Here is a 26,505-nt window from a genome sequence, read left to right as displayed (position 1 = left end):
TTGTATCTTTGTTTTATGGTTGGCTTTTGACGGGGGGAAAGGGGGAAGCTTTCATGGTTGGGTCATAATGCTAGACACGAATATCTACATCTAGGAAATCAAATAATTTTCGGAATAACCCAGTGAATGTCTACAACACAAATGTACCGTAGTGAGCACGAACGCAGTGTCATCGTAGTCTCTGGCACAGTGAGACAGTTCGTTGCACTCCCGCCAGTATTGCCGCCTATACAAGTCATCCCACTATCGGCGTCACGCCCGCTGCCACGCCTCTCCCTACCCAGCGCTAATATCGATATCCCTAGCTGCTCTCCTCCTGGCATTACAAAGATAACCAAGAGCAATTGGTATCTAGAGGCCTCCCATCTCCCCTCTTCTCTGGTGTGAACATACCTGTCAAATTCTAGCGGATAGTCTAGTCTACATCACTATGCTCCGCATCATGAATTCCTTCGCCTCGGTCTTTATGATCAAACGGCTATCGGCCAGCGAAAAGCGCCGTCTCAACATCGCAGCCGACGACTCCGACGATGCCAACGACGACACATCAGCGCGCCTGATGGGCTCCGGCGAATATTCGCACGGCTATACACCAAACCCGAAAGACCGCAAATACAGACGACCCTTCCTCCTCACTTGCCCAGCTTTCACCAGTCTAATCCTTCTCTCTCTCCTCATCGGAATCCTCGCAACTATCCTTCTCGCCGTCACGAACCCAACCATCCAACGCGCTCTTGTTCCGGCCCCTAAGAAGTTCCACACACCCTGCGGAAGCACGCCCTCGGAAGCCCGCAAAGCCGGCTGCCATTTTGATGTGATCTCCTTCTGCTGGCTCCCTGACGCCTGCTATGACGCCGAGCTCTCGCGGCAGTTCGACGACGAGAACAAGCTCGAGTGGTACCTCGACCCAAATCGGACTCTGCCGCTGAGTCACCAGGACATCATGACGGGGGAGTATACGGGTGTGTATGTGAACTGGGAGTACCATCTACGGCACTGTACGGCCATGTGGAAGAAGATGCATCGCGCGGTGCTTGGGAGTGGTGGGCGGGAGGCCATCGATGGGTATATTGGGGTTTACGAGCATACGAAGCATTGTGAGATGATGTTGCTTGGGGATCGAAGCATTGAGTGGGAGGCTATTAATACGAGGATTATGGTCAAATTCCCGGATTGTGGGATTTGACTCCGGGGGGTAGAATGTTTCCCTTTGATTTTTTTTATTGCATTTACAAGAGGGGAAAAAGAGAAGAAAAGAAGATAGCGGACGCCTCAGGGTCCGACTTTGTTAGGTTGAGGGTAGATTGAATTTTGCTTTCATATGTATACATACCTGGTGTATAGAGCGTGATATGTTCTGACCCGCGGTATATCGTACAATGCTGAACAAATATTTTCTTGGAATTGTCTCTCGATTGTAAACTCTCTTGGGCTCTCACGCTGAACACAGTATTGACCCCCAGAAGCAACGGCCATGACGGTGAGTGAGTGCATGGGCGACACGCCGATTCCACTCCGCATTGCTGCCAAGGAGGGAGACGACGCAAGGGCAAAAAGCATCAAGGTAGAACGGTAGACTCGCGTTAAGAAGTGTCTCCAGACCAGCTTCCAATTACTTTGGCAGTTCTACACACTACGTTCTCTCCGCTTACAACAAGCTCATTAGTTGCTTGAGCCCTATCCCTTCGCCAACCCCGCAATGAAGCTACAATCATTATATTCGGCCGCTGTTTTCATGCTACCAGTAGCAGCTTCTACCTCACAGCCCTTCTCTTGCAACACAACGAAAGTGATACATAGAGACGTAGCCATCATTGGCGGCGGCGCCTCGGGAACCTACGCCGCGATGCAGCTCCACGATCTCGGCAAATCCGTCGCCCTTATCGAGCGCAAGCCCATCCTCGGAGGCCACACAAACACCTACGTCGATCCGACGACTAACCAGACAATCGACTATGGAGTCTACCAATGGACCGACCTCGATGTCGTGACGGAGTTCTTCGAACGTCTCAACGTCTCTTACACCAAAACCGCCGCCATCTCACCCGGCGACACCTTCAAGTTCGATTTCGAGCGAGGAGAGCTTTCTAACCAATCCCTAGTCGAAGCCTCAGTCGACGCCTATGCCGACGTGGTCGATAAATACGACTACCTACAGTATGACACTGCGCTTCCTGATCCCGTCCCCCAGGATCTATATCGCCCATTCCGGGATATCGTTAAGAAATATGGCCTCGAAGGCTTTGTCAGTAATCTCTGGAACGGACAGGGTGATATCCTGACAATGCCAGCACTATATATTTTCAAGGATGTAGGACCGGCCGTTGTGGAAAGTATGCGGACGAACTTCGTGTACACCGCCAACCATAATAACTACGAGATCTTCGGAAACGCGCTGGAGATCCTAGGCCAGGACAGCGTGTTCCTCTTGACGACAGTGTCCCACATGCAGCGTCATAACGACAGCGTCCGCATATGCGTGGAGTCACCGACAGGCCGGGAACTCATCCACTCAAAGAAACTGCTCAGCACCATTCCCCCTTTACTGGATAACTTGGATGGGTATGACCTATCCGAGGACGAAAAGTCCGTGTTTGGGCAGTTTCGCGCAGTAGGATACTATGCATCGCTCGTGCGGATTCCGGGCCTCCCCCCCTCGAGCTTCATGTATAAGAATATTGCGTCAGACACGGTCTACGGCCAGCCGAGACTGCCTGCTCTCTACCGGATTATGCGCACCGAAGCTCCGGAGCTGTATATTGTAGAGTATGGATCGCTGACTGCCCTGACTGCCCAGGCCGCTCAGGATGGCATTTTGCAATCGATCGAGACACTGCGCCGGCAGGTTGGGGGCAAGCTGGACTTGGAGAGCGAGATCGTGGCTTATGATAGCCATACGCCATATCATGTGCATGTTTCATCGGAGGCCATCCGGGATGGGTTTTATAGGAAGTTGTATGGGCTTCAAGGGCGCAGGAGTACGTTTTACTCCGGGGCTGCGTTCCATGCGCATGATTCGGCGTTGCTGTGGAGATTTACCAAGGAAATCGTTGGGGATCTTGTTGAAGAGTTGGGGTGAATATGAGGATGGTGATAATGGTGTATGTCCTTGGAGTCATGATTGTAGTAGAGGAGAGGGTCTGTTCAGGCACATAGTGGTAAAGGGGGGTCCGCTGTGAGAGTTTCCAAAAAGTCTATTTTGGTAAAGAGTACTCAGAAACTATAGCTTCATCCTCTTGTGGCTGACATAACTACTAGACTTTTACGTTAGCGAGATCACGGTACCTCAGTATAGCTCTATCTAGATTACAGCAGAGCCCATGAAAGCCCAAGCCCAACCTAACCCGACCCAGTTGTGGGCTGAGCTTTGTGCCAGGTTCCAGGGCCCATGATGGGCTAGGGGCTGAGCCCAGAAGGCACACAGCCCATAGATGGGGCCTGTTGAGTATCCCGGTGTGGCAGTGGTCCTTAGGGCGTGCTTAGGTCTACTTAAGGTGAGCACCAAACAGCCAAGGGAAAGCAGTCGACCTGTCCGGCAATTCCAATAGATATGTGACTGATTAATGAATTATTCGTGTAAATTCGTAATTCGTACAATGCAAACTTCCTCCCTTCCTCCTCTCTGGTAAGATGGTATACAGCAAGGTCACTTACCCAGACACCTGGTGCCTTTATGAATACTAAACAATCCGATAACTTCCCCCAGACACAATCTCCAACTTCCTCCTAGCCACCATGCCGGCCAAAAACTCGCGCAGTTCTTCATTACTAAACGGGAACCCTCCCGGGACCGCAATCTTCAACATCATCACGATCTGCTGCAACGGCATGGCGCCCTGGTTCGTGAGCATCCCGACAATGAACTGCCAGTATAGATTCATCTTCTCCATGGCGGCCGCCTCGGCTGATTCTTTGGCTGCCGCTGCGGCGGCCGCGGTGGCGGCAGCGGCGGCGTCCTGGGTCTCGGTGGATGAGGTGGCGTCTAGGCCGGAGGGGGACGATGGGTCGATTCCGGCGCCGGCGGTGGTGGGCTCGTCAGATTCGGTGGGGAGGACTTCGAGGACGCGGAAGGTGTCGCGGTGGACTTCGGTGAGGATGCGTTTGCTGACCCAGAAGAGACAGGCGCTGCGGACTAGTGCGGTGGACATGTCGAGGGTTTGGGAGAGGTAGGTGATGGAGTGGGTGATGGGTTCGGAGGAAGAGGTGGAGGAGGAGTTGAAGGCGTAGATGACGGTGGCTTGCCAGGTGGTAACTTCGTCGACGAAGACGCGGTCTTCGAGGTCCAGTTCCACCGTGACTTGGCCGAGTCCGTTCAGCCAGGTGAGTTTGCGGGATTGTTTGAGCGACGCGAAGCCGGCTGAGTAGCGCTGTTGGAGCTGCGAGATGTCCTCGGGCACCTTGAACTCTTGTTCTTGGATGTCGGGCCAGAAGAAGTGCGAGAGAATCTTGGCGTGGAGTTCGGGCTGGTCGTGGTCGCGATCTGCGTTCTGATCGGGGGTGTTGGGGAAGTTGGTGGCAGACCGTCCGAGACCCTGGTCGTTGCGGACGACGGTGTCGACTCGGCGGGAATCGAAGATGTCGCGCAGCATGACCTCGCAGGCCTGCAGGGCGTTGTCGCCAAAGCGGACCTTGAGAAGCTCCAGGACCGACATCTCCTGGTCGAACTCCGTGCGCTTCTCAAGCAGTCGGTCCGCCAGCATATTCTGCATCTCCTTCACGAAGGTCTCCTTCGACTCGAATAGACTTATTAAGCTTCCGATGACATCGGAGCTCTTCGATTTCCGGTAGTCGGGCGCCGCGTCCACGGGGTCGGGGATCCAGTTCATATCATCCCAGTCGAGCTCGCCCGTTTCGTTTCTCAACGAGTTCTGATGCGCCTTGGTTAGCTCGGCAGACAGTTCCACCAGCGTCTCTCCGCCCGAGGTCCCGTGCCCGTCCGCGTCGGCCGGGTCAGCCAAAAGTCCGCCGACAATGGCCTTGACCGTATCATCGCGATCGCGGAGGTATCGACGGATGGGTCGAGCGATCCGATCCAGTAGCACCCCCTTAGGGTCGAGAAGGTTGAATGCCCGGATGATCGAAATGTATAGCTGTAGAATCTCGACGGTAGACGCGCCAGGGTGCAGCAGGCGTCGGTTGAGCACCGCGGCAAAAGAATGTGTGAGATGAAGTCGCGCCGCGGTATACGTCGTGAAGTATCGAAGGTCTTCAATGGCTCCGCTACTTGCAGGCCACTCCACAATAATCTCGAAGAGCTCGCTCGTCCGTAGCGCCCCCAAGCGAGCAATTCCGATATCCTGCCACTTGTCGACGTCACTGAGGTTCACATCCAGATAATCTTCTTCCTTAGCACCAGACTCCGGCACGTTGATGATGGCCAAGACCTGCACGACAAGCCGAGCGAACACATTCTCTATCCACTGTCGTAGATGCTCCGCTACCAAGGACGGCCCCTCCCATTGACCTGTATACGCGGCGCGCACAAACTCCGTCACCATAGTATTCATCACATCCGCAAATACCTTCTGGGCTTTATCTCCGCCAAACCCCACCAGCTGGAGTCCCGTAAATAACGATAACAGTCTTTCGCGAGCCCCCGTGACCTGCTCATCCTCGTTTTCCGTCATCATATGCACACGGATATCCGCAGAGGGCTCGTCCTTCCAGGTCTGATAGGAAACAGAGTGCTGTCGGTCAATTTCCATGTTATCCACGCTCTCCGTATCGCTGAGATCCCTGTCCTTCAATGTATCTAGACCCAGCACAACAACCGTCTCCTTTGTGATCTCGCGCGCAAGCAACCCCGAAACTGTCGGCCACGGCAGCCCATACGAGATCATCATATGGAACTCGCGCCGCAGTTTAATAAACACCCTCTCTTGCTCCGGGCGAGCCAGCAACGGCAAGATATACTCCATCAGAGGAGCGAAATAGATCCTTCGAGCCAACTGCAAGCAATGCACGATTTTTTGCAGCAGTTCATCTTTATCCGCGTCATTCAATAGCTAGACCCATTTTATCAGAACAAACCATAGCCAAGACACGCAAAGGAATAAGGCACACCCACCGTGAACAGCCCCTCCCTAAAATTCTTCAGGAAATGCCTCCGGATCTCATTCCCATACCAATCTATTATACTCCATCGTCCTGTCTCCGCGAGATCGTCCTGTGCCTGCGCGCTCAAGTACTTCAGCGCACCCGACACCTCCTTCGACGGCGTCTGATGTCGATTCGAGAGTCGAAGGAACTCATCCTCGCTGATCTGACTCGCCAGAAAGAATCCTTTATCCGGGATGCTCAGGAAAGCGGTTGCTGCGCGCCACGAGGCATCCCACTTCGGCTGGTCGTGCGCCGGCTGGTCGTGCGCCGGCTCGGTCGTTGCAGGGGGGCCTCCGAAGTCGTCGAGCGAGGTGGGCGGGAAGACGGACGCGAAGACGCGTCGTCGTCCGGGGAGGATGGGCGGTGCGGTTGCGGCCATGATGGTGTCTCTCGCCGGAACTTATGTAGGAGGCATTGCCGGGAGGATTTCTTCGGAGGGCGCAACGAGTGGATTGTTTCTTGTCAACAAATACCGGAGAGAGTTCGGTTGCTTTTCTCGTTATCGCGCATCAACAGAGGAGGGATGACTCAGCGCTATCAGCATGTGACCTTATCGATAAGGTATATGCGCTATTCCAGATTGGGTTGTTTTGAGGGGTTTGCATGTGCTGCTGAATATTCAGGCGTCGACCTTGAAAGGAGAGGCACCATATGATTCCAGTCATTTCATTCCCAATATTTGCCGGCATGCGGCTGCCGACTATCGTAGTCAATTTCCTGTCATCTAATATGACAAACAAACATTGTGATATCTAGGGGTATCTCTTCATACGAGCAAAACCCAAGCAGCAACGTGTATAATCGACGAGTGTCGATTTATTGCAGACGAGTTACCTCATTCTGGCGTGAAACAGACATAGCCACCACACAGTACCATAGAGCAGTACTCTTAGAATTCGCATAAGTCTCTACAACAAACGCCCACACATGTTAAGCCCCGTTACTATCCTCCACCTTCTCCCACTCACTGTCGGTGCTCACATAGCCCGAGCTGTCCCCTCCCATACTGGAGCGTTTCCGAATCTCCCCTGAGGCCTCTGGCGGCTGGAGAGTCGGGACAGGAGTGGACCGAAGGTCAGGCCCAGACGCATCTGAGTTCCTTCTATTGTGCTCCGAGATACTTTCCGTCTCCGTGTCGCTGTCGCTGTCCAGAGCCCCCGGCGTCTTCCTTTGAATGCCGTCGTGCTTGGTGTCCTTGATCTCCTCCGGATTCTCCCGCGTGGAGTCGCCCTTCTTCTCATTTTTCTCCTTCTCGGCCTCGGCGGCCTGCACTTGTCTCACTTCCCGAGCAAACCAGTTGATCGAGTACCAGAGGGATCCTGAGAGGACGGACAGGACGACGAAATGGATGCTGTAGGTGGCGACGAGAAGGGAGAACAGGACGACTTGAAGGGCGGCGAAGGTCGCGTTGGTCGCGACCAGCAGGGTCGGGGTGGGACCTGGGGTAAAGACGCTCGACCAGAGCTCCTCCACAAACGAGGCCATACTGGCTAGAGATTATGTGTCTCGGTCCGATGCGAGGCGGCGGGGGTAGAGTCGGAAGAGGAGAGCGGGCAAGGGTAGAAGCGCGGGATGACGTTGGAAGGGTCGGAAATTGGAATCCGTCCTGGATGAACTTTGTTTTTCTGTCTTTTTCTTTTGTTTTCTGTGAAGAGAGCCCCGTCTCTAGTGCAATGTGTTAGTGACGTAAGAAGCTCGGGCTCGGTTTGTTACACAGCAAGAAAAAAGCAAGGAATTTACGGACCGATGGTGAGATTTCGGACAGAGATAGCACCGTGAGAAAAAGAGGGGATTCTTTGATGCAGAGACGGCAGAAAGAGCCAAGAATCGGGGGTTGACCGACAGTGACGGTCGGCGTTTGAGAGCGACGGTGGAGAAAGGCGTTGCTACTCGTTCGGAAATCGGAGCCAGCCCCAGTATTTCCCAGGGACCAAGGATGAAGTTAAAAATTGGAGGCAGTCGCTTTCCCCGTGGGGTCAACAGATGGATGGATGTACGAAGTAGAGTGTGAATTACTGATTGTAGAGACACGAGAGAGAGGGAGAGAGTTGACGGAGAGCAAGTGGGATGAGGCCGGGCTTATTTGTTCGAGGGGTGCCTGACCGTCCGCTTCTCAGCCATCCTCAGGCACCGACTTGTCCGGCCAAATCTCGTGATGCATCCAATCCTCTGGATGTCTTGGGCACAAACAGAAGCTCTCCTACCCCTCCAGCGATGCACGGCGGAAATTCTCGGCTCGTCCCCTGATCCTGTCCGATCGGCTTTCGACATGACTGCTTCTGTCCTCCGTTGCCGTGCGAGACTCCAACGCTGCTAATGCGCCCTCGATCACCCGCCAACTTTGTAGTAAAATGCAAAGGATGATTGGCCTGTGTCCCGCAGACGCGTGGGTCTGCCACGAGTACGGAGGCATAAGGAATTGCCAGGAAGAAGGGACGACGGATGACTGATAGACGATCTGACCTTGGCTCTGGACACCAATGATGACATCCCACGGCGTGCTGAGCCAATGGTGCCGGTATACTGGAGCCGCTTGTATCGATCTGGGTTTCACAGCAGACCCCATGTTCATGCCGACCAGCCCCTGCCAGTCGAGATCGTGACGTTGGTCCTTCCCCATGTGCATCTCCAGGTCAGGGAGAAAGGGCGAGGGAAGATCCCGTGATGTGGCTCACGTGTAGAGCCAGACCCTATCATGAAGCCAATATCCCTCAAAGGATGACACCAAGCTTCCATGGATTTCCCTGGATCAACTCGACCAGGATGTCGTGTCTAAAATCCCGTCCAGTGGATTCTCCCCCGGAGAGCTTTCCCCTCAAACTTCCTGCATCCAGTTTAGCTCGCACTTTCTCCGGGCCCACCTCGCCCAGACCGGCGCGCTATTCGACAGACGCCGGGGGATCGCCGTTCTTTGTACTCTGGAGGTAGCTTGCCTTGGCTTCATGGGCGCTGGAAGCAGCCGACAACCGTGGTCTGTCTGCGAATCAGAGTTGCAGCTCGGCCTTTGGGTTTCATGGCGGTTGAAGTGAATTGGGTCTAAGGTGACTCTCAGAACCACGGTCCTTACCATCCAATCTATATAAGGTGTCCTGCAATCCCCCTAGCTGCTATTTCTAGTGTGACAGTCATCAGGTGCCTGGCTCCCTTGATCTTTTGGGCTTCTTGCCGACTCCTCTCATATATATCCTTCTTTTCCCTTTATCCCCCTTTCACTTCCCCTCCCCTAGTAAGAGATGGCGGACAAGCCACCCCAAGTCAAGGATGTTGACGATGACCACTCATCTATCGAAGGCTTCTCCCACCATGCCGAGAACATCTTGAACGAAAGGGAGCCATATGGACCTGCCGGTCTGGCAGGCCTAGTGGCCAACCCATTCGTGTTCATGTGCGCAGCATGCTCCACACTCGGAGGTCTGGTGTTTGGCTACGACCAGGGCGTGGTGTCGGTTATTCTAGTCATGGATCAATTCTTGGAACGGTTCCCTGAAGTGGGCCCCGACGCATCGGGGTTTTGGAAGGGATTGATGACGGCCATGATCGAATTGGGTGCATTGATTGGCGCGCTGAACCAGGGCTGGATTGCAGATATGATCTCGCGTCGCTACTCGATTGTCGTCGCCGTCATTATCTTCACCATCGGCTCGATCCTTCAAACGGCTGCAATGGATTACGCCATGTTGACCGTTGCTCGGTTCATTGGCGGCTTGGGTATCGGCATGCTCTCGATGGTTGCGCCTCTGTATATTTCCGAAATCAGTATGTGCATCATGTAAGGGCCAGTTCAGGAATTGTTGTGGCTAATGACTGGTGCTCGTTCAGGTCCTCCCGAGTGTCGTGGTACACTACTCGTTCTAGAAGAATTCTGCATCGTCCTAGGTATTGTCATCGCCTACTGGATCACTTATGGCACTCGGTTCATGGCCGGAGAATGGTCCTGGCGTCTACCATTCCTCCTCCAGATGATCCCGGGCTTCGTTCTGGTCGCAGGTGTTATTGTGCTCCCCTTCTCGCCTAGATGGCTAGCCTCAAAGGGTCGAAATGACGAGGCACTCGAAAGTCTTTCTCGGCTTCGTCGTCTGCCGACTTCGGACAAGCGCGTGCGGCAAGAATACCTTGACATCCAGGCCGAGGTTCGATTCCACCAGGAAATGAACGCCGAAAAGCACCCCGACCTCCAGGGTGGCGGACTGCGCAAGTCCTTCTTACTGGAGATGGCCTCTTGGGCAGACTGTTTCAAGAAGGGCTGCTGGCGCAGAACCCATGTCGGTGTGGGACTGATGTTCTTCCAACAGGTATATCTTTCTTTATTCCTACTTTCACCGTGAAGGTGCACATAACTGACCAGTAGCATAGTTCGTCGGAATCAACGCCCTCATCTACTACTCTCCCACATTGTTCGAAACCATGGGCCTAGACTACGACATGCAGCTGTTGATGTCTGGTATTCTCAATGTGACGCAATTAGTCGGTGTCTCCACCACAGTCTGGACAATGGACCGCTTCGGCAGACGCAGTCTCTTGCTTTGGGGCGCGTTGTTCATGACCATATCCCACGTTATCATCGCGATCTTGGTGGGTCTGTTCTCGAACAACTGGCCTGCCCATCGCCCTCAAGGATGGGCCAGCGTTGCTCTTTTGCTTTTCTATATGATCTCCTTCGGTGCTAGTTGGGGTCCTGTCGGATGGGCTATGCCATCTGGTTTGTTTTCCCTCCCAATCTCTATTGACTTCCTGTCTAACGCAAGATTCAGAAATCTTCCCATCCTCTCTCCGCGCCAAGGGTGTTGCTCTCTCAACATGTTCTAATTGGCTAAACAACTTCATCATCGTAAGTCATCCCATCCCATATTCCCTTTCTCCAAACCCAAAACGCAAACCCTAACACCAAGAAAAACAGGGCTTGATCACCCCGCCCCTAGTCCAAAACACCGGCTTCGGCGCATACACCTTCTTCGCCGTCTTCTGCCTGCTAGCACTAATCTGGACATTCGTCTTCGTGCCCGAAACCAAGGGCCGCACGCTCGAGCAAATGGACCACGTGTTCAGGGATAATTCGAGCGAGTCGGAACAGGCGCGCAGACATGCTGTCGAGGTGGAGATTTTGAGGGCTGAGCAGCAGCATCAGCAGAGTCAGGGTCAGCGGGATGCGGAGGGGCTGGATGGTGTGTAGTATAGTCTGTTTGTCCACTGGTGGGCAGGTAACTCTTTTGGTTCAATTCTTGATGTGTAGTTCATACTTTTTCTATTGGTTATATGAGGACAATGAAATTTGCAATTATGAGGTCTGATATATAGTATGTGGTTTTAGATATAGTTGGGTTGGTGTTGGATAGAGGACTTTTGTAATGAGGCCTTGGAATTTAGGTGGTTTCCGTTGTGTGATTTGATGGATAGTGACTCGTACACTGACTGGTACATTCAAACCGTCTAGGTGGGTTAGGTCATTAATATACTCTGAGCATGACGGGGATAATTCAAACTCTCAGATATATAGGCTTGATTTGACTCAATATCATTCAACTATACACCAAATCACTCCTCATTCGACGGATATTGAACCTTCTCCAACGTCCCGAAATCCTCCTTAATCGTCCGAACACTTACAAACCGTTGCAAATGCGCCATTGTCCCCGTTTTATCATTCGTTCCGGAGTCCCGACTCCCGCCGAACGGCTGCTGCGCGACCACGGCCCCCGTACACTTGCTGTTCAGGTATAACATACCCGCAGCATGTTTGAGCGCCGTCTGGGCGTGGCGTGACGCGACGGCATCTTTGGCGAAGATGCTCCCCGTCAAAGCGTAGCGGGAGGTAGTATTCACGAGATCCAGGGTTGACTCCCACTCCGCGTCAGGGTAGACGTAGACGCCGAGGATGGGGCCGAAGAGCTCGCGCGACATGATCTCGTGTCTGGGGTTAGTGGTCCGGTAGACAGTCGGATGCACGAAGTAGCCTTCTTCCTTAGAGGCGTGGCCGCCGGCGATGAGTTCCAGCCCAGGGTCTCGTTTCGCGGCGTCGAGGACCTGCGCGAGACGATCAAAGGCCCGTTCGTGAATCACCGGATTAATGAAGTGGCGGTATTCGTCGACGGGGCCGACGCTGAGGTGGCTGAGTTCTTCTTGCAGATGGCGCTGGAACTCAGGCCAGACTGACTCGGCGACGTAGATGCGCGAGTTGGCCGAGCACTTTTGGCCCTGGTATTCGAAGGCGGCGCGGATGGTGTTCAGGACTGCGTTCTTCACGTCGGCGGATGGATGGATTAGGCCCCAGTTCTTGCCGCCGGTTTCGCCGACAACTCGGGGGTAGGAGTTGTAGACGCCGTCACCGATGCCGTTTCCGATCTTCTTCTGCAGGCTCTTGAATACTTGAGTTGAACCGATGAAGGTGAGGGCGCCGAATTCGGGCCGTTGCAGGATAGTATTGGTGACTTCTTCGGCATCACCGGGAAGAAACTGAATCACGTCCTTGGGAAGTCCGGCTTCCAGGAGGATTTGATGTAGTAGCCAGCTGGCATGCAGGGCTGAATCGGAAGGCTTCCAGATCACCACATTGCCTAGCAGCGCGGCAGGGCTAATTAGAGTCGCGCCAAGCGCCGTGAAGTTGAATGGTGCAATAGCGTAGACAAAGCCTTCGAGAGGGCGATATTCCAGCTTATTCCAAGTGCCAGCCGTCTGGAATCTAGGCTGCTGCGAGAAGAGTGACCAGCACTCCTGGATGTAGCTGCGGAAAAAGTCAACCGTCTCGGCAGGGGCGTCAATCTCTGCCTGCCAGATATTCTTGCCCTGGCCCAGCATAGTGGCTGCTACCAATTCCGAGCGGTATTTGCCGGCGATAAGTTCCGAAGCACGCAGGAAAATAGCAGCTCGATCCTCAAAAGGCATGGCCTCCCAGGCCGGTTTGGCCTTGAGAGCAGCGTCCACCGCCGCATTAGTCTGCGCGGGAGTTGCTGTTGCGTATTCCGCCACGATCTCTCGGTGTTTCGATGGGTTCTCTTGTTGTCTGGACTGAAGCGTTTCTACCTGGATTAATGGTCAGCCGCTGAATTCGCTGGGTTCGCCCGGGGTTCTTACTGGAGATCCATTGACGGTGAGTGGTATCTTGAACGGCATGTCCCGCTTCAATTTATCCAACGTCCGAGTCAACTCGGCCCTCTCTGGGGAACCTTTTCCGTAGTCCAACTAATAAATCTTTAGTTTGTGCATTATCCGCCGAAGTTCCCAGATTGCCTACCATTTTCTCATTCTCGAATTTGGGTGGATTCCACAGGCTCATCTGCCGATACATCGACCGTGGCAGCCGCCGGATGCCGGCGGTGCGCACCGCATTCATAGTCAAGGGTGGTCGCAAAATGAGAAGACAGATAATGAAATTGGCGAAGCTGTAGTATTAAGCTGGCATCTCACCTTTTTGTATCTGAAGGACTGGGCCGCGCTGCGTCAACATGCTCGGGATGTGATTCCGAGCATCGCCTTCTGGACCCCACTCCGCGCGTATCCCCGCATGGAGTTGATGGACTATACCAATGCCTCCTACAGCGAGGCGAATTAGAGCAAAAGCTTGGAAGATCTTGCGTTGCAGCTTTGCTATAATAGGGCGTAAACGCCGCTCTCCGGCGGCCGAGCTCACACTTCGGCTTGCGATCCCGAACATCGACAGCGGGGATACACATTGTGGGGGGCATTTGCGCTCTTTGCATTGATAAGGCAGATAGAAAGCCAATGATCTAGTGGAACAGGGTCACACACTTGGTAAATGCAGCAAGGGTCTTCGGAGGCGCAACCGAGCTTTTCATTTCTTGCGTTGTCAATGGGTATGTTAAGATCAGCGGACAGATCGGTGTCAGGATCACGTTGCGAGCTATTCTGTAAGCGAAACTCATTCTCGATGGTGTGGTCCAGACAAGAGAGGAAATCATCCTATGTATCCAAAATGTATTGCTAGATCGCTTGAGTAGATGTCTATGTCCAAGTCCAAGAGCCTTCGGGCGATTACCCCTCTGATTCACCATCATCGGTATCATCGCCCTCGTTCATAACTTCATCTTCTTCTTCTTCATCACCGGAGCCTCCCATCTCCTCGAAGAAATCCCTCCAGGCACTCAATGAGTCCGAGGAAGATCGATTGTCGTCAGGATCCAGCCCGTCGTCATCATCTCCAAACTCGTCCCATTCATTCCATTGTCCCAGGCTCATCAGGTGTCTCATGGTTGGTCGACCATGCGGACAATTCCATGGTTTGTCGATGGTTCCCATGTTTCTCACCACCTTGACCATTTGCTTCTGTGTCAGGTTCTTGCCAATCATGATGCTAGACCGACATGCGCGCATGGCAAACATCTTTCGCACCTTGCCCGGGCGTGGTATATACATGTGCGACGCGGAACCCGTCGCACTGACTGCCGGCATCTCGGACAGCAAAACAATCAATTCTTCCAAATCCTGCAAACCAAAGACCACCTCTTTGCTGAGAGGTAGCGAGACCAGTTTGCAGCGACGGCCAATAGGCTCGTCTCCACTGTCGTCCACTTCCACCACAAACCCGTTCTTCTCCAGTGCGGATTGGTTCTCAATGACTATCTCTTCCTCCACTGCTGTAAGGTCTAACCGTTTCGGTTGGACCAGGCGTTGGTTCTGAACGACGGTTTCAGCTTGGAGACGCTCGAAGTTGAACTTCTCATCCGAGGCATGTTGGTCGATGATGAAGAGTTCATCCTTGCAGCTGGATGAACTTGGGTCTACATGCTTGCTCGAGGGTCGTGTAGCTATGATGAACCCAAGGTTGAACTGCCCAATGATCCGCATCTTATCAAAGTCTTCCTTAGTCACGGTTAAAGACAACTTTTCTTCGGCCGTCTCTAGCGACACTGCCGCCTCGTTGTCATCCTGTTGACTAGAGTCATCGGTATTTGACCGAGTATGTTCCCTGAGTTGCTCGACCTGTAGCTGAATTCTGGGAATAGATCCATCGACGGTGCAAGCGAATTGAACAGTAGAATCGCGATGGGCGGCCCCTTTATTCATTTTATTCGCCCGACTAAGACTGTTTTCCTGTGGGAGAACAGCCTTGTCCTCTGCCTCCTGAATAAGTCGCTGGACCTCGGCTTCTTCATGCTTCTTTTTCTCTTCATCGTCGTAATCCACCCTTCCGTCGTCTGACGCCGGCGGCAGTTGTGTCGCTGCATCTTCAAGCTCGTTATGGTCTTCCGGGTGAACCACATCTTGACCGGCGTCTTCATCGGCTAAACTGTCATTACCATGATGCGACGGTGCGCAGGACTGATTTCCATCTTCAGACTCTCCATCATCAATCGGTTCAGCATTTTCGTCCTCTTCATTATCTTCTACTTCATCTTCATAAGATTCGTTCTCGTCGTCCTCTTCCTCCACGTCCTCGTCTTCGCTGTTTGCCGTTTGCTCTAACTGCGACCCAGGAGCAGCAAAGTCCCGCATATGTTTACCAAATATGCCCGAGCGAGAAGGGGTGTGGATTCGTCTTTTCCGAACTGAAGAGGGATTATCTGTGCTGATCGATCCTGCATCCCTCTTTCTGGGAGCACCGCTCCCTACCATAGACGTGACCGTTTTGTCACCGATAGTAATTGTAGCAATCTCCGCTGGTACCCGTCTGGGACGCATCCTGTCAAATGCATTCTGGATTGCATTGGGTGTTTCCATGATACCGTTATCTTTCCTGAGGGTGGTCTTTTCACCCGGAGCGCTGCTCTGGGGGGTCTGATGCTCAGGCTCATCCATTTCTGCATCTGATTGGGCATCTTGTGGGTCGGACACACTCCCGTTTAGACTCTTAGGAGAGTCATTGGCCTTCCCATTCCCATCTGAAGCCGGGAAGCTGTCATCTTGACCCACTGTGCCTGATTTGGTTTGGGACGTCATTGGCAAGGAGGTTGTGTTCTGTACTCTTGGTGTGCCAGTTCTGGCAGGCGAGGACAGGATTTCGGTTTGCTCTCGGCGAGAGCCCATGCCGCTGAGAAAGCATTTCAGCCTACTTTGCGAACTGGGATGATCTTGTTCTGCTGTCGTTTCTTCTTCCTGCTCCTCATCGTCACCTTCTTCCTCATCATTCGCTCCATTACTCGGTCCCTCGCCTAGACCTGTAACTGCAGGTCTACGAGCAACGACATCATGCAATCCTTTGGTATTCTGCTTGGAGCCAAAAACTTGGGACTGAGGAACGGTCTGATCAGCAGACTCGAACAATTGCGTGAGAGATTCTTTCAAGGAGTCAATCATAGCCCCCGCATCGTGCAATAGAATCGTTCGCTTATCAGGAGACACATTGACATCGTAGGCATGGGTATCCATATGGAAATCGGCGAAAACAAACGGCGACTGCGAAACATTGAATGACTTGTAGATCTCGTTGAACGCCTTCGCAATTTGCGGTAGCCCGCAGGGACGAGAATTCACAAAAAACATCTGACGATCAGGCGTTTGCCGGCCCTCCCCGAATACCGGTCGAGAAACATGTCCTCGAACCTGGATCTTGTTCACTTCTTTCCCCTCCCGCTCAGCGAGCCGCCTCGCCGCTGCGGAAGGCTCGAACTCCAATTCCAGATCGAGCGGAATCAGCGCCAGAAGTGTCTTCGCGCCGTAGACATTGGCGATGTTTTCCTTCGTGGTTTGGTTGCCGTTTGTGGAGAAGACAACCACGTTGCGAGATTTCCCCACGGTATTCCGGACACTGAAGCGAATGTTCACGCTGATACATGCATACGCATGCAGAAGATTCAGCACTTTGCCGTATTCCCGCTTGATGTTCTTCTCCAGCTCGCGACGCCGGACGGGTAATCGCTTGAAGATCCCTTCCACTGATGCCGTAGTACCGCGTTGACCCGCGACGATTTGTGTCTTCTTCAGCTTTCCGGACGGTTCGAAATCAAGTCGGTTGGCTTTTGGAGCCTGATCGGCTTGGGCGGTCACGACGTGGAATTCGGATAGAGCGCATAGGGACGATAGCGCTTCGCCGCGGAAGCCAAAAGTGTGTAGGCGCGAGAGGTCATCGTACGAAGATAGTTTGGAGGTGTAGTGCTTGAGCGCTGGTTGAGTTAGAGCCTTTCGAACTATTTCAATCCATTTCCACATGACGGGGATTTACCAAGACTCTCGTAGTTTGGAGGCGAGATGCCACTCCCGTTATCCTGCACCTCAATCAAGTCCAAGCCATTATTTTTGAATCGCACCTCTGAGCAGAAAGGCAACCTTTATCAGCTCACTCAAAATCATGATAAACCAAAAGAATGAAATACCAATAGACGTAGCTCCGGCATCGATGCTGTTCTCGACCAGCTCTTTCGCAACCGAACAAAGATCGACTATGACTTGACCGGATTGGATTTGATGGACCTGGAGACCCGGGGCATGAGATTAGATGTAGTTTTATGAAAGTTTTAAGAGAGACCACAATCGTACCGAACGAGCCTCGATGGCCTTAATAGTCGCCATGTTCATCCCATGGCGGAGTTGAGAGATGACTTCCGACGCGGAACCCACGCGCGGGTTGCTACTTGACGCGATGCCGCGCTCACTAAGCATCCTTATCCTCCTTATCGATCGTCCACTGCAGATGCTACGGCCCAACGAGCCATACTTATCTTATTCGAATAAATCATGACTTGCAAACCCCTTCGTATTCTCCTATACAAGCGACTACCTAGTATATAATGATATCTGTAGTAAAAGAAAAACCAATATACAGTGGACAATCAGGAGAATGTCAAGCACCGCTTAAAGAACGCCTCACTCCGCTGAGAAACGACACAGAACAAAAGGCAACAAGGCAAAAAGGGCAGACACACTTAAATCAATCAGTAGGTGTCAAAGCGATCGGGAAGAACAACTGGGGCGACCAAGGTCCACAGATAAATAGCGTAGCACACCCAAGCGCTGATGATCTTCACCCAACTGGCCCAGTACGTCCGACCAACGGGGGCAAAGTCATCGATCGAATCAGGATCCAGATTTTGCGTCAGTAGCGTAGCCACCCACGTGGTCGCGAGGAAGAAGATAATGTGGAAAAGCGAGTAATTGTACTGTGTTGACCCTCTCTCATCGTCCTTGGTCTCGTCAGAGTCGGACTCGTCATCGCTGTCCTCGTCCAGTGCACTGGCAGGCAAGCTACCGCTGGCAACGGCCGCACGGAGAGCATCGGCACGCATCTCACGACGACTGATGGGTTGTTGGGTCACAAGACCATGTTCGTTGTCATCCATGCCCAGTTGCGAGTAGTTGTGTCCGCCTTTGGATCCGAGAGCGATACCTTGGGTGGCCGCACGGGTAGTGGTATACGCAATCGTGGCCATGGTGGCAATCGCACCCAAGACAATAGTGGCGGTTCTCGTGCCTCGAGCTCGAATCAGAGGGTTACATTGGTTGTCATCCGGCTCCATCGAAACAGCCGACATGGTCAGGTACGTGCAGTAGACAGTAACCATGGCCGCTTGGGCCAGCCCTGCTCGGGGGTTGGATTCTTGAACCACGGGTTGAACGGAGACGACGGAAATTATCAAGAATACGACGAGATTGATCTACTCAATTAGCTCAGTGTTGCCTTGGGAACGGGTGAGGCTTTGAACTTACGCTGATGGCTGCCTGGTTCATGGTGCATCCACTGCGAGCAAAGAAGATGTACATCAGGATCGTCATCACGATGGATGCAAGGTACATGCCCACAGTTGACCCGATAAGCAGACCCCGCCAGATCCGTGAGTCATTGTCGTCGATCTTCTGCAGACATAACTCCGCCCATGAATGTGCTAGGTCCACAAGGAGGATCAGTCCCAGCAAAAGGAACAGCATGGCGCAAATGAAGGCAATGTAATGACCGTAGACGAAGAAGAAAGGCTCGGGAATGAAAAATGACATGACCACAAAGAGGATCCACAGTATAATCTTTGGACCCCAGAACCCGTTCTGAAGAGACGCGCGGCCATCTTTGGACGACTTCACTCCAAGCAGCCAGACTGCAAGAATGAGGTGAAAGAGACCAAGGGCAAAATTGATGCGATGAACAGCGACCCAGCCAGTGCATTCTTTGCCGTCGCACCGAATTTCCATGTAGTCCAAAGTCAAATGTTGTAGTTTTTTGAGCGCAAACGGCGTAAGCATTATCCAAGAAATAATCGAGTTGATAAGAAGGATGAAGGCGTAGGCAATCCTCGTGGCCATACTGATGCGAAGCCCCAATGGTCAGTAAACTTTAATGTAGATTTGCCAGAGGGAGGTTCAAATTCTAACCTATTCTGAAATTTCCCACACGCACTACATACTGCCGAGCAAGTTGCCGCGCCGCAACATGAAGTCGCAACAGTGATCAGCTAGTTGACGGTCAGTTCAGAGATCACTTGGTGGCCTAATCTGGGGGCGACGTACTGTACTGGCGCTGGGAATGGCCAAAAGAGGCAAGGAGAGTAGAGCCCCCATATTGTGTGTAATTCACCCGACTTCAGGCGAAAATCGATCGAATAAGTCAAAGGAACAGTCGGTCCCAACGGTATGATGGGGATGCGACAGAGAGAGGAGTTGGAGACGGCGTGACCGTCGGGAGACCCGCCGCCTTCGTCATGTGCTGCATACGGTTAGGTAGTTATGTAAGCGGGCCCGCTTTCGTCATCAACAATCGGACGAACGAAGTATATCTCGACGAATCGAGGGATCGGATCTTGTCTATATTCTGAAGTTCCAAGATGTTCGATTGTGGTGATATCTACTAACCTAGTCTATATACACACTGGGCAATCAATTAGCTAGGCCCTTATGTCCCAGAATATTTCTAAACAAAATAAAAACGTGTCCATGCTTTCGATCTTCCGGAAGTTCGGCCTAATCACTGCAGTGGCGGCGATCAAGAAAAATAGCGTTGTCAGAATAACCCAAGGAGTCTGTTCCCAGAGAAGATGAATCCAGTGCTGATTCTTCCTCCATGTATTGTCGGCTATTTTGATCTCCTTCGATGTCTTCATCGACTCCGGCTCGAATGGCTTCTTTTGACCCATATCAAAGCCCTCGAACTCTTGGCGAACAGTCTGGTTCAAACGAGAATGTCTGGACTGGGAGATATTTGATCCATCCTCTGGTACAAGTAGTCTTCCTCTAGTTGAGTTATTTCTCTCATTGCGCTTATCGACTGTGGTGGGTAACCCAGTAGCCGTGGTGAAATCTGAGGGCTGGCCTAGCTTGAGAATGAGATCTGCAATCTCGTCGTGATTGTACATCTTAGCCATCATAAATGGTGAGTATCCCAATGGTTTCTTTCTCCACAGCTCAGCACCAGCTTCCACCAATCGCTGAACTGCAACCCCGGTTCCCATTCTCGGCAGCTAGCCCAAGTAGCTTATCCAAGTTGAGTCGGCTGTCTGATATATCTGCTCCGTTTGAGACGAGGAGCTTGGCTATCGATATGCGGCTGATACTGGAAATCATTCAGGGTATGTGACCCCAGTGATCCTTTGCGTCAATCTCTGCCCCAGCTTTGAGAAGAATCTCAGCCGAGCCAGCAGAGTTGTGGAGCGCGGCCAGATGCAATGGCTTTCATTCCCACGTATTGCGGATATGAAGATCTGCACCAGGGGATATCGATCACGATTGCGAATGAAGAAATTCTCCGCCGAGAAGTGGACTAATCTCAGGCGATCAGACTCATCAAATACAACTAAGCGGCACATTTCGAACCAATGACGTTGGCCCGGATGATATTATCACGATCAATATCGCGGTCTTCCTCCATCACGGCAATAGCATGCTCGATCTCTCGCATCCTCAGAGGCTGCTCTGCAAAGACAACTCGACAAAGTAACTCCATCACCACCTCTCTGTGGCTAGCTGGAAGATCGGCGACTCTCAGCATGGCATTTGTGTAAGTTCCATCAAGTTCTTTTGGTAGGCTCTTCAATGCCTTCACGACCTCCGCCGGGCGCAATTTGGAAGTTAGAGTATCCATGTTGAACTTCACTGGAAGAAATATCCCATCGTTTTCTTTGACTACTATATCGAGGATGCTCTGCATCAGCCCTTCCTTCAACTCCACGCACTGGCGAAGGAATTCTGACGGTGCAACGCGCCATTGTTTGTAGGTCATCAGATCATTTTCGACCGCAGTAATGATAATAAAGCCGCTAAATTGCATACAATGGACATGCCCTCTGTGACCGCATCGTTTGCTTGTCCTGAAACATGACTGGCAGAGGTTGAAGTTGATTGAACCTGGGCTTGATGAGTTGCAATCCGGACAATTGAAAATGTTGCCGAATACAAGAAACCAAGCAGTCACTGCAAGATGGACGAAGGCTTTTGTGTCGAAAATGCCGCACAATGTTGTCTAAGCCTCGTGAGGTACCATCATGTTGACCGTAGCATCTATCGAAGTCAGGATTTCGAGTAAGTCTACCCCAGTCTTCTCCTCACGAAGTTCATCCAGACCATCTACGATGATGAAGGTCTTTGAAAACCGACGGAGCTCGGCTGTGAGCATCGAAAGGGCCTCCTCTCGTGTCGGTTTCGTTCCAGCACTGCTGTGTCTGTAATACGGCTCGGCCATTTCCTGAAGAATGATTCCATGTTTGTGTGTGGCCTGCTTGAGCAGACTTCCCAGAAGAGCATCGATAGATTTCGATAGTGAGTCGTCCCATTTACAGTAGAGCATTAGGACTGCTGCATTACTAGCATCACATTCACTGTCCAGCTCATGGACCACGACTGATGACAAGAACGTCTTGCCGGCCCCCGGAATTCCAGGACAGAACAGCATAGCACTGCCTTCCTGTTTCCATGCCAAAAAGACTTTGCGTTGCAGAAACCACCTGCAGGTTCCCTTGTGATGTTCTGCAAATAACATACTCTGCTTTGCCGCGAAGTTTAAAGGAGATAGCCATTCAATTATAGCCTTCCTTTGCGCCTCACTGATCTGATGACACTTCTCATGGACTTCCCATCCCGGTAGATCTCGTGCGTCAAGGCGTGGGTGAATTGGGTCGCAGCAAGTTGTAATATCTGCTGCAGCCGATGAATCCGGCTGAAAAACATCTTGCTTGTCCAGCGGCCACGTCAAATCCCGACATACTTTGCCATACGATGATCGCGACTTTAGCTTTCTTTCTAAGTGCTCGACTACAGTCTCAATACCCCTGATGATCCCATCGAATTCGAACAACGGGCAGAGTTGCCTGGGAAGGAGTCAGGATTGTCGCCCTCCGAAGCGATTTGGGCCTGGACCGCGACAACAGCCAGCCAGAGATGGGTCACTTCATTGAGTAGCGAGAGGCGCTCTTTCCCCCCTCCCTTTGTCGTACCGAGAAAACAAATAATCTGAAAGGTGGCTGTCGCGATACCAGCAACGCTAGCTATCACGCTTGAGGGATCCATCACCCGACATCCCCACGGGGTGTGTATCGACGATGAATTAGGGTTTTGTTAGGGTTTGTCGACTTATAGTCACCTTCTCCTTGATGGGAATGTCAATATACACCGTATCGATTTGGCGTAACAAGGCCAAAAGTCATGAATCATGAGTGTGTCAGCCCCCACGTTGGCCTAACCGTCACAAACCCAACGGAGTAAGGCCAGGCTGGGCAAACCCCGAGTCGTCAAGAACGCCAACCAATTCGGATGCGTTACGGAATAACCAGGGGGGTCATCTCCGGCAAACCAGGGGCTTTTCATGGCGCGTCGATCTTCTGACTAATTTTTAGAAGGAAAAGGTGTTCTATTGGTCTTTTGACGAATGTTTTCATTCTGGGAACATAGTACTCCGAAGAACCGCGTAACCGCCAAGTGCAATCTGGCAAGACAACCTCCTAAATATACCTTCGTTTAGTCATCGGAATGAGGTGTCATAAGTAAACAAGTAAAATGGTCGGTGTATCGTGCAAGGGATTTCGCATCAATCAAAAGCTCGGAAGAGAGAACGAAAGTACCTGCACCAGTCAGGACCTTTCCATCCTCCATGGTCTTCCAAGTAGCTCACGTGGGCGTGATTCCTGGGACACCCGTTGTCCTTGTTTCTTGCGAAACGAGAGTCCAGTGACATTACAGGGCATGAGACCTCACGTATTCCATCGATATTGGCAACAGTCGAAGCCACCGAGGCCTCATGATGCAAACTGGGCACCTCCATGCACAAGCCGGGGAAGAAACAGAAGTAACACAAGGCTGAATGCGGCACGTGAGCAGCATGACTAAGGCCAAGCCTCCGGGGAGGCGCTAAACCGCAAGCGGCAGGAGGACGGAGGGCCGCAAGGGGCTCAGGTACCGGGTACTTGCTGTCACAGTATAATCGCTGTCACTCCGCAAGTCCCGCGTACTTGGATTACGAGTCCCGGCCACTTTGCTTCTCTTGCGTGCTCCCTACTTTTTTTTTTCTCTCTTTTCTCTTTTTCTTTTCTGCCCCCTCCTCTAGTCACTCGTTCTTATTATTCCTTTGGAGGCATTGCCTTTCTTTTTTTTTTTTTCCCCGTTCCATCTCCAGTTTCCTTCTCCGCCATCATCTCGTCCTTCCTTGCGTTTGCGGTTATCTGGGCCTACGTGACTTGATAAGGCTGATCCACGCTATTCGCCGAAACTCCGATCCCAGCCAGTCCTCGACATACTTCCAATTGCTTGCGCCTTCTTCCCCTCTCGATTGCCTCCCTCCCTGCGCGAGGTCCTTTGATGTGACATCAACCGATTGCAGATAGAAATCGGTGCAAGAGCACCGGAACAGATTGCGATGGGGGACGTTCACAAGACGAAACGGATGGTTTCCGTGATTGCGGGCACGTTAGTAGCTCTAGCCTGTGGTACCAACGTGCGACTCTCTTACCGAGGTTTCTCATATTATACTTCAAGTTCTACATCACTGATTCTGAATAGTATGCGTATTCAGCATGGGCACCTCAATTCAGCACCCGCATGAAGATCACATCCACCGAAACCAACTTCATCGTAAGCCGTCTCTTCGTTCCCTCGGCCAACTCTCCGACATCGGCTGGTTATTCACATCTTACAGGGCGCAGCTGGAAATTTGGGCATGTATGCGTCAGGAATTCCTCTGGGATTGTTGACGGATGCGAAGGGCCCTCGATTGACGACGTTCATCGGCGCGATAACCCTTGGCATAGGGTATTACCCCATATACTCAGGTTCGTCTAGTCTTTTGGAGAAGGAGGTAGTCGATCGCAGGGCGCTGACAGGCGTCAACAATATAGCATATGAGCATGGACCAGGCTCCTTGGGTGTCGGCCTTCTGTCATTCTTCGCATTTCTCACCGGTTTCGGAAGTTCCTCGGCCTTTTCAGCTTCTATCAAGACAGGTACATCGGCTCTCTTAGCTATTCGGGTTTACTGAGATCGCAAAGCTAACGTTGGGTTGCGAACTCTCCTAGCGGCGTCAAATTTCCCTACACATCGAGGAACGGCCACGGCGTTCCCCCTGGCCGCCTTCGGTCTTAGCGCCTTTTTCTGGTCGACCATATCTGCGATCATCTTCAAGGATGATACCGGACGATTCCTCCTCTTACTGGCAATCGGAACCTGCATTTTGAACCTCATCTCCATTCCTATGATGCAGATCGTGCCGCCGTACGAGCCTTATAGCTCCGTGCCGCGAGGCCGATCGCCCGGGGTAGAGTCTAGGCGGTTGCTCAAAACCAAGTCCTCCGACCTGCGATCCAACCGTGATGACTCCGATCTAGCAGGTACGCAGAGCTCTGATGCCTTTGATGCCCCACCATCCTCGCAGCATGAAAGATCGCCATCCGCCGCGTCGAACTACCATGCTCCTTCTGGCCACAAATCCGACCTTGATGAGACGTCATCATTGGTGTCGAAAGCCAACTCGAGAACCTCTCGGGAGTCCCATCATGACCACGACGCGGACGATGACGATGATGCTCTCTCTGACGTTGTCCCTGACTCACCTCACCCAGACATTAGAGGATTGGCGATGCTGCCCAGGGTTGAATTCTGGCAGTTGTTTCTGACAATGGCGCTTTTGTCTGGCATCGGATTGATGACTATCAAGTAAGTTCTTTTTACTCTAATAATCAATTGACACTTTGCTAACCTTTTTGCAGTAACATCGGCAACAGCGTAAGCGTTTTTGTATCCCGTGTCTTTCTCCTGATTCTAACTGCCACAGACCAAGGCACTCTGGACGTACTATGACGATAGCGCCAGCTCCAAGTTTATCCAGCAGCGACAGGTGATGCACGTGTCCGTGCTATCCTTTGGCAACTTCATCGGTCGCCTCTCAAGTGGTACGTATTTTGTGACACATATCTGTATCATCTCCTTTGGATATAGTCTAACTGTCCCTGTAGGAATTGGATCCGACGTGCTAGTCAAAAAGCTAGACATGTCTAGATTCTGGTGCCTGTTTATCTCGGCCGTCGTGTTCACTCTTACGCAACTCGCCGGGTCGACGATATCTAATCCACATCAACTCGTGGTGGTCTCCGGCTTCACCGGCGTCGCTTACGGCTTTCTGTTCGGCGTCTTCCCGTCTCTCGTTGCGCACACATTCGGTATCGGCGGACTCTCTCAAAACTGGGGTGTTATGACCCTTGCTCCGGTCTTCAGCGGAAACATCTTCAATCTGCTCTATGGCAGCATCTTTGACCGACACTCCGTGGTGGGCGACGACGGAGACCGCGATTGTCCCGATGGTCTTGGTTGCTACCAAGCTGCATACTACACGACCTTCTTCTCGGGTCTTGCAGGTGTCGTCGTCTGTCTATGGAGTATCCTGCGCGAGAAGCGTATTCACAGCGCAGAACTTCACAAGAAAATTGAGCACGATCGTCTAGCTTGATTGCGATACCCGCATACGTACTAACTTGAGTTTTCTCTGATCTTGTCAGCCAGCATGCGGGTTTCGCCTTTTTATTTCTGATACATAATACCCTCTCGCTCTCTTTCGGGTCCACGGCCATTTTTACCTTTTCCTTATGTCACATCACACATTATATAGAAGCTGGGTCAACATGAGTGACTTGGACCGAACTGGATTCGTTCAACATTTATTTTGGATTTTTAGCATATTTCTTTCATCTCTTCATTACTTCTTTCTTGCTTCTATGTGATTTATCTGGTCTTAGGTCTTGGTCTATCTCCGGAAGATAAATTGATAGAAACCTTGGTGATTTCATGCATGTACATAAACTTTTGGTTGGTAAAAAGTATTCTTATTCTTGTCAATGTCCCAGCTGCAGTCTTTCATCAAGACACGGAATACAGCACATGCCATGAGAACGTAGATGACAGGACCGGGCCAGAGCCTGCGTTGTCAGGGAAATGCACGAAGAAGTTGCGACTCAGTGGGCCTTTACGGTGAATAGTAGTAACCAGATTCCTAAGCGGAGGGCCCGGGCTAAGACGATTGCCTGCCTCGTAAGAGACTACGGAAGAACACAGCACATC

The 26,505-nt window shown here is 52.0% G+C and overlaps 12 protein-coding genes across 12 annotated transcripts; 4 read left to right on the top strand and 8 right to left on the bottom strand.

Moving 5' to 3' along the window:
• Positions 1 to 430: 430 nt before the first annotated feature.
• LDX57_005195 (uncharacterized protein) lies at positions 431 to 1,186 on the top strand (the record flags this gene model as incomplete). Its single annotated transcript, XM_046086874.1, has 1 exon — positions 431 to 1,186. One exon carries the CDS (start codon positions 431 to 433, stop codon positions 1,184 to 1,186), a length of 756 nt encoding a protein of 251 aa, XP_045942840.1.
• Positions 1,187 to 1,699: 513 nt separating this feature from the next.
• LDX57_005194 (amine oxidase, flavin-containing superfamily) lies at positions 1,700 to 3,079 on the top strand (the record flags this gene model as incomplete). Its single annotated transcript, XM_046086873.1, has 1 exon — positions 1,700 to 3,079. One exon carries the CDS (start codon positions 1,700 to 1,702, stop codon positions 3,077 to 3,079), a length of 1,380 nt encoding a protein of 459 aa, XP_045942839.1.
• A 601-nt stretch (positions 3,080 to 3,680) lies between these two features.
• LDX57_005193 (anaphase promoting complex subunit 2) lies at positions 3,681 to 6,478 on the bottom strand (the record flags this gene model as incomplete). The annotated part of the gene is made up of 2 exons (XM_046086872.1): positions 3,681 to 6,005; positions 6,068 to 6,478. The coding sequence occupies 2 exons, from the start codon at positions 6,476 to 6,478 to the stop codon at positions 3,681 to 3,683; spliced, it is 2,736 nt and encodes a 911-aa protein (XP_045942838.1).
• Positions 6,479 to 7,029: 551 nt separating this feature from the next.
• On the bottom strand, positions 7,030 to 7,584 carry PKR1 (V-type ATPase assembly factor PKR1; the record flags this gene model as incomplete). The annotated part of the gene is made up of 1 exon (XM_046086871.1): positions 7,030 to 7,584. One exon carries the CDS (start codon positions 7,582 to 7,584, stop codon positions 7,030 to 7,032), a length of 555 nt encoding a protein of 184 aa, XP_045942837.1.
• A 1,748-nt stretch (positions 7,585 to 9,332) lies between these two features.
• LDX57_005191 (sugar porter family MFS transporter) lies at positions 9,333 to 11,269 on the top strand (the record flags this gene model as incomplete). The annotated part of the gene is made up of 5 exons (XM_046086870.1): positions 9,333 to 9,855; positions 9,919 to 10,391; positions 10,453 to 10,798; positions 10,851 to 10,927; positions 10,997 to 11,269. The coding sequence occupies 5 exons, from the start codon at positions 9,333 to 9,335 to the stop codon at positions 11,267 to 11,269; spliced, it is 1,692 nt and encodes a 563-aa protein (XP_045942836.1).
• A 362-nt stretch (positions 11,270 to 11,631) lies between these two features.
• LDX57_005190 (L-glutamate gamma-semialdehyde dehydrogenase) lies at positions 11,632 to 13,426 on the bottom strand (the record flags this gene model as incomplete). The annotated part of the gene is made up of 3 exons (XM_046086869.1): positions 11,632 to 13,116; positions 13,168 to 13,275; positions 13,328 to 13,426. The coding sequence occupies 3 exons, from the start codon at positions 13,424 to 13,426 to the stop codon at positions 11,632 to 11,634; spliced, it is 1,692 nt and encodes a 563-aa protein (XP_045942835.1).
• Positions 13,427 to 14,085: 659 nt separating this feature from the next.
• PMS1 (ATP-binding mismatch repair protein PMS1) lies at positions 14,086 to 17,199 on the bottom strand (the record flags this gene model as incomplete). Its single annotated transcript, XM_046086868.1, has 1 exon — positions 14,086 to 17,199. The coding sequence occupies one exon, from the start codon at positions 17,197 to 17,199 to the stop codon at positions 14,086 to 14,088; it is 3,114 nt and encodes a 1,037-aa protein (XP_045942834.1).
• Positions 17,200 to 17,723: 524 nt separating this feature from the next.
• TMS1 (serine incorporator domain-containing protein) lies at positions 17,724 to 19,658 on the bottom strand. Its single transcript, XM_046086867.1, has 4 exons — positions 19,486 to 19,658; positions 19,351 to 19,430; positions 18,694 to 19,282; positions 17,724 to 18,641 (listed from the first exon to the last, which is right to left on the bottom strand). The coding sequence occupies exons 1-4, from the start codon at positions 19,534 to 19,536 to the stop codon at positions 17,922 to 17,924; spliced, it is 1,440 nt and encodes a 479-aa protein (XP_045942833.1). The 5' UTR covers positions 19,537 to 19,658; the 3' UTR covers positions 17,724 to 17,921.
• A 201-nt stretch (positions 19,659 to 19,859) lies between these two features.
• On the bottom strand, positions 19,860 to 20,423 carry LDX57_005187 (uncharacterized protein; the record flags this gene model as incomplete). Its single annotated transcript, XM_046086866.1, has 1 exon — positions 19,860 to 20,423. The coding sequence occupies one exon, from the start codon at positions 20,421 to 20,423 to the stop codon at positions 19,860 to 19,862; it is 564 nt and encodes a 187-aa protein (XP_045942832.1).
• Positions 20,424 to 20,764: 341 nt separating this feature from the next.
• LDX57_005186 (uncharacterized protein) lies at positions 20,765 to 21,052 on the bottom strand (the record flags this gene model as incomplete). The annotated part of the gene is made up of 1 exon (XM_046086865.1): positions 20,765 to 21,052. The coding sequence occupies one exon, from the start codon at positions 21,050 to 21,052 to the stop codon at positions 20,765 to 20,767; it is 288 nt and encodes a 95-aa protein (XP_045942831.1).
• Positions 21,053 to 21,063: 11 nt separating this feature from the next.
• On the bottom strand, positions 21,064 to 21,902 carry LDX57_005185 (uncharacterized protein). Its single transcript, XM_046086864.1, has one exon. It carries the CDS (start codon positions 21,857 to 21,859, stop codon positions 21,431 to 21,433), a length of 429 nt encoding a protein of 142 aa, XP_045942830.1. The 5' UTR covers positions 21,860 to 21,902; the 3' UTR covers positions 21,064 to 21,430.
• A 1,428-nt stretch (positions 21,903 to 23,330) lies between these two features.
• LDX57_005184 (putative MFS transporter) lies at positions 23,331 to 26,281 on the top strand. Its single transcript, XM_046086863.1, has 8 exons — positions 23,331 to 23,893; positions 23,959 to 24,030; positions 24,095 to 24,227; positions 24,294 to 24,398; positions 24,471 to 25,107; positions 25,161 to 25,176; positions 25,226 to 25,343; positions 25,407 to 26,281. Exons 1-8 carry the CDS (start codon positions 23,816 to 23,818, stop codon positions 25,895 to 25,897), a joined length of 1,650 nt encoding a protein of 549 aa, XP_045942829.1. The 5' UTR covers positions 23,331 to 23,815; the 3' UTR covers positions 25,898 to 26,281.
• Positions 26,282 to 26,505: the final 224 nt, after the last annotated feature.

This window comes from Aspergillus melleus (genome assembly GCF_016097325.1).
Source record: "Aspergillus melleus strain CBS 546.65 chromosome Unknown contig3, whole genome shotgun sequence".
Taxonomy (NCBI): Eukaryota; Fungi; Ascomycota; class Eurotiomycetes; order Eurotiales; family Aspergillaceae; genus Aspergillus; species Aspergillus melleus.
The sequence above is the reverse complement of the archived record's forward strand: the minus strand, read 5'-3'. Positions and strand labels throughout refer to the sequence as shown.

What these genes read in the sequence shown, in the direction of transcription:
- TMS1 (XM_046086867.1), bottom strand. Translation starts at nt 19,536, where the DNA reads ATGGGGGCTCTACTCTCCTTGCCTCTTTTGGCCATTCCCAGCGCCAGT. An exon ending in CCATTCCCAGCGCCAGTACA is followed by an intron (nt 19,431 to 19,485) that starts GTACGTCGCCCC and finishes ACCGTCAACTAG; the next exon opens with CTGATCACTGTTGCGACTTC. An exon ending in TGAACCAGGCAGCCATCAGC is followed by an intron (nt 18,642 to 18,693) that starts GTAAGTTCAAAG and finishes CTAATTGAGTAG; the next exon opens with ATCAATCTCGTCGTATTCTT.
- LDX57_005185 (XM_046086864.1), bottom strand. Translation starts at nt 21,859, where the DNA reads ATGCTGTTCTGTCCTGGAATTCCGGGGGCCGGCAAGACGTTCTTGTCA.
- LDX57_005184 (XM_046086863.1), top strand. Translation starts at nt 23,816, where the DNA reads ATGGGGGACGTTCACAAGACGAAACGGATGGTTTCCGTGATTGCGGGC. An exon ending in CTCTAGCCTGTGGTACCAAC is followed by an intron (nt 23,894 to 23,958) that starts GTGCGACTCTCT and finishes GATTCTGAATAG; the next exon opens with TATGCGTATTCAGCATGGGC. An exon ending in CATCGGTCGCCTCTCAAGTG is followed by an intron (nt 25,344 to 25,406) that starts GTACGTATTTTG and finishes CTGTCCCTGTAG; the next exon opens with GAATTGGATCCGACGTGCTA.